This window comes from Cyclospora cayetanensis, unplaced genomic scaffold (genome assembly GCF_002999335.1).
Source record: "Cyclospora cayetanensis isolate NF1_C8 unplaced genomic scaffold, CcayRef3 CcayRef3_contig_190, whole genome shotgun sequence".
NCBI classification, from domain to species: domain Eukaryota; phylum Apicomplexa; class Conoidasida; order Eucoccidiorida; family Eimeriidae; genus Cyclospora; species Cyclospora cayetanensis.
The window spans coordinates 1,934-10,189 of record NW_020312137.1 but is presented as its reverse complement, the minus strand read 5'-3'; the positions used below and the strand labels follow the sequence as shown (position 1 = coordinate 10,189).

At 57.0% G+C, this 8,256-nt stretch overlaps 1 protein-coding gene across 1 annotated transcript; it reads left to right on the top strand.

The window, feature by feature from the left end:
- Positions 1–2,111: 2,111 nt before the first annotated feature.
- LOC113147342 (maternal protein pumilio-like) lies at positions 2,112–7,653 on the top strand (the record flags this gene model as incomplete). The annotated part of the gene is made up of 9 exons (XM_026337576.1): positions 2,112–2,207; positions 3,489–3,849; positions 4,596–5,064; positions 5,236–5,551; positions 5,683–5,775; positions 6,242–6,337; positions 6,860–6,970; positions 7,156–7,275; positions 7,438–7,653. Coding segments are annotated over 9 exons (1,878 nt in total), but the record flags the coding sequence as incomplete, so codon positions are not given.
- Between the last annotated feature and the right edge of the window lie 603 nt (positions 7,654–8,256).

The window sequence follows — 8,256 nt, the reverse complement described above, 5'->3', positions numbered from 1 at the left end:
TCTACAGCGGCGGCAGCCCCTGCCGCAGCCGCGCTCGTGCTGCTCGTGCTGCTTGCAGAGTCTTCCTCGCGGAGAATGGCAGCCAAAGCCTTGAACAAGAAGACGCAGATGGCCGGCATGAGGCCCACCAGAGACGTTCTGCCGCCCCACGCACTGCTGCTGCTGCCGCTAAAGCCAATAGTGTTGCAGCGCTTGCACACTGCCCCAAGAGCCTCCAGGCATCCCACAGTCAGCTGAGGGGGCGACATCAGCGACTCAACGAGCTCTGCCACTTCTTCCGGCCGCAGCTGCGCCGAAAGCACACCCACACATCGATTTATACATCCATCCATAAGATCCACTTCTACGTACATCCATACATCAATGCATGCACACACACGCCTACATCCGTACATGCACTCATCCGTGCCCCCATCTATCCATACCTACATATACACACACACCTACATACACACACATACATACATCAATGCATACATACATACATCTATGTAGAGAGACATAACACACATCCACTTTTACATGCATGCATGCATCCATTCATACATACCTACCTACGAACGAACTATTACGCACATACATACCTACATCCATACATCTATGAAAGTACTGTCCATATATGCGTACAATTGTCCGAACAGCACTTTTATTCATACATTCAACTGTTGATACGGATGCACGAGTTCAAGCAAAGATCCGCATGCGACCCTAGAGCGTCGGGGCCCTCCTCCGAGGATCCTACAGCGCCTCGAAGCAGAGACACCCCCGCGTGGCGTCGTTTTTCTTTTGGCGTGCAGCCTCACGGTAGCAGTGAGTCCGCCAAGGCAGCGCGCAGCTCTTCTGGCTTTGGGTGGGGGTCCGTGCAGCAGTTGCATCAGGTGTACAGGCAGATCCGCCTCTGCCTGCGTTGATGGCCAGAGGTTTGCCCCAACATCTGCGCCTCCGAAGCGTGACAGCAGATCGCCCAAGAGGTCGAGGGCGTCATTCTGCACGGCTTCCTCGGAACTGTGAACTCCCTTTACCAGCCTAGGCAGTCACTCGCCACAGAGACTCATCAGAACCTCGACAGCAGCTAGCTACCGTTGGACGCTTCTCGGAAGCAGGCTAGCGGACTCTCTGAGAGGCTTCGGGGAGGAAGGGCAAAGCGGAGCTCTGCGTCTCTCTCTCTCTGTCTCACGGGGGCATCAAGACAGTCACGACGGTGGGAATCATCGAGGCTGGCATCTCGTTCAGCAAGCCTGAGCGCTCACAGAGACAGTGCCCAGGTCACCTCGCGCTTTGCAGCGCGTCGCCTTGCAGCGCGTCGGTTTGCAGCGCGTCGCGTGGAGCTCACCTTTGAGACAGGTGCAATGTAAGTCTCTCACCGGACTGCTGCTGTCGGCAGTGGCTGCAGCGAGCGACTGCAGCAGCCGCTTCGTCGTGTCCACAGAGAAACACAAAAAAAGCCGAGAAACACAGCGCACCTGTGCCGCACGTCCCACAAATTCAAAGCCTTGAAAGAGAGCCTATGAGGGCACCCCAAGACACCCGCCCCCGTAGCGCAGTGTCTGGAGTGCCGCAAAACTTACTGCGTTGGCTTGTACGTCGATGGAGGCGTCTCGCAGATGCTCGAGAAACGCATTCGCCACGCGGCCTTCCCATGCAGAACCTCGGCTCTGCAAACAACAGGGCACACAGGCCGAATGGGAGTCGCAAAAAAGCCTGCGCTTCTGAATTCTATGCCCTAGTCGGGAGACCTTCTTTCCGACGCCTTCACCTGGGGATCTTGAATGAGTAGCTCCGTTAAGTCTGAGGCTGCCATAAGCCGCCTGTCCTGCACGTGGCAAGAAATCGCAAGCCTCAAGTTCTCAAGCCTCCTAGGTGCTCAGCGCTCGGGGATGCCTTGACAGGCTGCCTGCCTGGTGTGGTCTGTCTCGGAAAATCGCCCTGCTAGCGTTGCAGCGCTTTTCCCACGTCGATGGCACTGCGTGGAAATCCAGCTTAGCGGCGGCATCTTCTTGCGTGTCTGGACTAGCAGTAGTAGTAGAAGTAGAAGGAGTAATAGAAACAGCAGTAGTAGTAGTAGTGGTAGTACTAATAGTAGTGGTAGTAGTAGTAGTAGTACTAATAGTGGTAGTAGTAGTAGTGGTAGTAGTAGTAGTAGTACTAATAGTAGTAGTAGTAGTAGTACTAATAGTAGTAGTAGTAGTAGTAATAACGCAGTGGATGTCTGTGGTCGCACCCTATCAATGTCGTCCATCTGCTGCAGCAGAGTGGGAAGGCTGTACTTCCTGGTTGCCATCTTCCCTGTCACTCCTGCTGTCGACCTCGGAAAGGCGCTGTCGCCGGAGGAGTAGTGGATATCCTGGCGCCTCCTCCCTGCTTCCTAGTGTGCGTAGTCAGACAGACAGACAGAGAAAGAGAGAAAAAGAGAGCGAGAGCGAGACTCCAGCAAGGCCTCTCGTTCGAACCCCTACACCTGAGAGTCTCGGCTTTACTCCCTAAACCCTCCCTGCAAGAAAGACTTCAGCACGCAGGTTTGAGCCGTCTATTGCGTTCTTCTCATGGTGCTCGAAAAAAGCGGAGACACCCAGCCAGCCGCAGAGCCTCCGATCCAGGGGGGCCCCTCCGTCCCCCTGCCTCGCCTTCTGCCAGCGGATGGCAGCCGTGTAAGGCAAGCAGCAGTGGCAGCCGCTGCGCGCGTGCGACATGTTCAGCTCCTTTGTCCTTTAAAAACGATCGTTCTGCAAGGCCAAGCATTTATCGAGTCAAGCAGGTGGATATTTCCGGCAACTAAGACGTACAACGCCTCTACCCATGTACACACCCCTGCCCGAGCGGGGGGGTCTGCCTGCCACGCTGGGCAGCCGTCCTGCACGGCGCTGACGAAAAGAACAAAGCCGCCGCTGATGACGCCTTGCCAGCTCTCTGAAGCTGCTCTCGCGCATTTTTGATCACGACGAAGCGCGTTTCAACGCCTCTGTGACCGGCAGAGCAGCTATACCGCAGATCCGCAACAGTAACGACCCGCAAGGGCGGCAGCCACAAGCGAGCACTGCAGCCGAATCGCCATCCTAGGCAGCGGCGCCTTTCTTCCTGCTGAACAGCGAGTATTTCTCTGACCGTCCTCATCCTACACGCTAACTCAGAGGGTGGCAACGACAGAAGAGAGGTCTTCCTCGCCGCCTTCGCGGACTGCCACGCTGGCGTCAGTACACGGCTCGCGCACGAAGCAGCACCACTCACAGACCCCCCGCAGCCACAGCAGCGGCAGCAGCGGCAGCAGCGCCTCCCCCGCTCCAGCCAACACTGGGAGAGCAGCAGCAATGGGGCAGAACTGTGTGCGACCAAGCCACCCCTCCAAGAACGCGCCCGCCTACAAGGATGCGCCTTCCCACAAGGGTAGGGCTGCACGAGGCTTTTTTGCAGCAGCAGGAGGCAGCAGCAGCAGCACCTGCGCCCCCCCTGCTGCTGCTGCTGCCACGGCCGCCTCCCCCCCGCAGCAGCAGCAGCAGCAGCAGCAGCAGCAGCAGCTGCTCCTGCGGGAAACCCTCGCCAGCGGCAACAAAAGGTGGACAGTCGCCTCGCCTTCCCTCGTGTACTGCATCATCAACAGGAAAGCTGCGAAGCATGCAGCCATCGTCTTCGACTGCAGGGCACCCTCGTGCTCTGCAGGAGGTTCCAGAGGAGCCACTCAAGACTTTCATACCCAAAACACAGACGCAAGTCTGAGGAACGTCTCCCACGAGGCAGCAGAAATTCGACTCCACTATGGCGTCTCGCCGTGGCGAGGAAGCTCTGACGTTGCGCGCGCTCTCCAAGACTTCAGGGAGGCACCCCCCCTGCTGAGTCTCACGAAGCAGCAACCCCGTAAGCGCAACCTCATCGTTTGCCACGCCGCTATAAAAGTGCTGCGCAGCAAAGCTGCGAAACCTCAGCAGGCAAGACCACACTTCGCCTAAGACGCAGCGCTGCATTCAACGCACACACAGCAGAGGCAGAGTGATAAAGGCAGCAGCTCCTGCTACGCTGGCTCTCTCTTGCTGTTACTGCCTCTGCTGCTAATGCTGCCTCTGCTGCTAATGTTGCCTCTGCTGCTAAGAATACGTCTGCTATTACTGCCTCTACTATTACTGCCTCTGTTGTTTCTGCCTCTGCTATTACTGCCTCTGCTATAACTGCCTCTGCTATTACTGCCTCTACTGATATTTCTGCCTCTACTGCTAATACTAGGTCTGCTATTACTGCCTCTACTGCTATTACTGCCTCTACTGCTATTACTGCCTCGACTGATATTTCTGCCTCTACTGCTAATACTAGGTCTGCTATTACTGCCTCTACTGCTATTACTGCCTCTGCTGCTATTACTGCCTCTACTGCTATTACTGCCTCTACTGCTATTACTGCCTCGACTGCTATTACTGCCTCGACTGCTATTACTGCTATTACTGCCTCTACTGCTAATACTAGGTCTGCTATTACTGCCTCTACTGCTTTTACTGCCTCGACTGCTGTTACTGCCTCTACTGCTATTACTGCCTCGACTGCTGTTACTGCCTCTACTGCTAGTACTGCCTCGACTGCTAGTACTGCCTCCGCTGTTATTACTGCTGCAGGTTCTCCGGTGTCTCGCTCTGCCGCTGCGAATCCTGCAGCTCGGAGCAGCGGCTTTATATGGCCCCGAATGCGCATGCAGACGCTGAAATTCTTGCGGTCGACATCCAAGCTGCAGCAGCAGCAGGAGAAGGAAGCAGCAGGGCAGCAGCAGGAGGCTCAACAGCAGCATTCGGAGGATCAGCAAGGAGAAGCCAGCAGCGGGGGCAGCGAGGCGAAGGAAATCGAAACGGCGAACTGCGAAAAGCGGCAGCCCCCCCCCACTGGCACGGACAGAGTCTTGCCACAAACGCGCAGTGTTGACGCCTCTGCCAATACTGCCTCTGCCACAAGTTGTGCAGGCAAGACAGATTCGCCTTCTGCCTCGGCAGCTGCTGCGGCTTCCTGCGAAGCAGCGCTGCGAGGAGACGCTTCCGAGGAAGGCCTCCTCAGAGCGAATTCGCTGGAGGTGAGCGCCACAGAGTGTCTGCTGTAAGGAGCGAAAGCGAGGCTGTTGACTGCGAGCAGGGGAAGGGGTGGTATACGGCTTGTTGGCTGCCCCTGTGTGCTGCGCTGCATGTGCAGTCTGGTCGGATAGCCGGCGGCAAAGGTGAGCTGATACTGCTGCAGAGGATCTGTTGAAGGCATTCAAGGCCTTTTCAGCGCCTTGAGGAGAGTGGCGTCTGCTCAGGTGGGGAAGGCTGCTCTGTGCTGTGTTGTTGTTGATGCAGTCGACAGAGAACGCCTCGCTTCGGCTGCGCTGCATCGAATCTGCTCGCAAGGAAGCCACACAACAGCGGCCACTCCGACTGCAGCAAATGCAGCGGCAGACCCCGCGGCAAGCGCAGCAGGGAACCCCCCTGCTGCAGCAGCTGGTGCAACAGCAGCAGCTGCTGCTGCAACAGCAGCAGCAGCGGAGGAGGGAGGGGGGCCTCCCTACCTGCAGCAATGGCTGCGTCAAGTGTGCAAGCTCAAGACGGTGGGTGCTCTGTGTGCTGTTTTTCCTGTACTTGCGGCTGTTATTTTTGAGGACTGCTGCCACGCTTTTGCACGGGAAGGGAAAAGTGCTCAGAAGCCTTCGAGCAGTGTGCTCCATGCGCCTTCTCTCAGGTGGTAGCCGTCGGCGAGTCGGATCAAGATCCCTTGCTGCTGCAGTTTCTGCGGTACCTGCAAGACAGCAACACGCAGTGCACGGAGGCTGTTGTGCTCGCCGGTAAGTCGTAATTTCTCTAAGCGGAAGCCTCTCTCTGCTCGTAAGCTTCGCGCGATAAGGGTATTTTCCCCAAAAAAGCACCCTCTGCATGCGATCAGGCGGCATTAAGACGCTCATTCCGAGGTACTCCCTGCTCCTGACAACCTCAGATGTCTTGCTGCCAGGACCGACGGAAATCATCCCCCCCAACACTCACCTGGTAACACCCTCTCCGCCTCTTCCCCCTCGCTGCTTGGTTGGCTTGGAGCAAAAATCCATAGGGCCCCTCATGCCACCCCTCGCGTCGTGGGAGCTTCAACTCTCCAAGAAGGAGGGCTTGTCTGTGTGGTGTGTATCTGTGTGTCTCTCTCGGCTAGTATGCGCCTTCGGTGTACGGGAGGTGGATTGCAGAAGTGTTGATGCATGCAAAAGAAGCTTCCGCCAGAATAGTGCGGTGTGGGGGGGGGTTGCACTCAGATGGGAAACGACACCAAGCAGCACTTCGCGCTCTTCGTGGCAGATGCTCGAATTGTTTATACCAACCAGCAAGCTCTCCGACACTTCGGCATCCAGGTGCAGGCATCCCCTAAATGTCTTGTTGCTTTGTGCCGCATTGTTGCTGCTCCCTGTGCTGCATTATGCTGCTGTTGCTGCTCCCTGTGCTGCATTATGCTGCTGCTGCTCTGTGCCGCATTGTGCTGCTGTTGCGGCTCCCTGTGCTGCATTATGCTGCTGCTGCTGCTCCCTGTGCTGCATTATGCTGCTGCTGCTGCTCCCTGTGCTGCATTATGCTGCTGTTGCTGCTGCTTGTGCTGCATTGTGCTGCTGTTGCTGCTCCCTGTGCTGCATTATGCTGCTGTTGCTGCTGCTTGTGCTGCATTATGCTGCTGTTGCTGCTTTTTTGACACCCCTTGGCGTGGCGTAAAAAGAGTCTCGTCCCCAGGCCCCCTGTGTCTTCCAATTTTTTTCCGCTTGAGAGACACCTGTCTGCCTCGCTGCTTTCTCCTGTTGTGGCGGTATGCGAAGCTGCTGATCTCGCTGGATCCTCCTCCTGCGGGATGTCGCGGCGCTTCAAAGATGCAGGCCCTTAAGAAGGAGGGCTTTACCGTTCTGGAAGTTCCCTTCAACATCGAGCAGAGACATTTCCCGTATGCGGAAGCCGCGGCATGCATTCAGAAGGCGCACGACGACAACATGCCTGTCCTCGTAAGCTGAATAGCCGTTGAACGCCTTGCCGTCAGACTCTGCGGAGGCTTCTCCAGGCGTGCCTGGGGGGCATGGCGATGCGAAGCGAAGGCGTCCTCGATGAACAACCAGGCTCAATTTAAACGCGAAGTCTGACGAGTTCGAGGGCGGGCTTGCACCAACCGCTTTTGCATGCGTTTCCGCAGGTGTTTGACGCCTGCGGGGATGTCCTTTCACCGGGTGCTGCGGCGAGCTTCCTGGTGATGTGCGGCTTCGGCGTCATTAAAGCGATTTCCCACGTGAAGCGGAAGGCAGACTATGCCAGGGTAAGTGCGGGCGAGAGGATTTGTGGGGGGCGGTTAGGAAGCGGGGAAAAAGCGCCACGTGCTGAGGAGGCCTACCCCGCAGGAGCCGCAGCGAGACGCGCAGAGAGACACCAGAAGAAGAAACGCAGAAGGGGCAGAACGTGTGGCGTGAGTGCAACGCAGCTCGACAGCTCCGTAGTGACAGAGCTTTACCGCCTCACGGGGGGTATGCGGCAACCCACGGAAAGAGGATTATCCCTGATAGACGATGCGGGTCCTCTCCTTGTCTCCTCACCAGTACGTCCTCGATACGCGGCTTCTTGGTTCAGAGGCGTCGGAAAGGGGGGGGAGGTAGTGAGAGACGCTGCAGTCTTGGGATACAAAAATGCTGGGCTGTGAGCAACAGGCAGGCTGCTGCTGCTGCTGCCTTTTTGCCTTTTTGCCTCTGCCTCTCGAGGCTTTTTTCCTCCCAGGTGGCTAAAAAAAGGCAGCCGAGGACGCGCAGCAACAGTGGCAAAGGCGCGTGCTTTTGAGGCCCTTCTTTTGCTGCTGGGGTTCTTGCATGTTGCGTTCTTCCTGCATGCAGAGCAGTCCACTCTCCGCACCGCTGCCTCAGACAGAAGCCATGGTGAGAGCGATCGAGGAGTCGAAAGGCATGCGATAGGCTGCTGCACGTTGTCAGAGCTCCGCGGCGGCTAGCTGCCCCGTATGGAGCGTTTGGGGAAGCTAGCCAACGCTGCAGCGGAGGATGCAAGAGGCCTCCTGCCTTTCAGCCGTGCAGCCAGTGAGAGATTGGCACAGTGCGAAACGGTGTTGCTGCCTTTGTGAGGCAGGCAGCTGAAGCTCTGGCCTCTTTCACCGCTTCTGTGGGGTCAGCATGCACAGCCGAATGCTTGGGGGTTGTATCGAAACTGCTAGCCAACATTGCGAGCGATCCCCACGACGAACGCTACAGACGCCTCAAATTGGTGAACCTCGGATTCTACGCACTTTCTTGGCTTC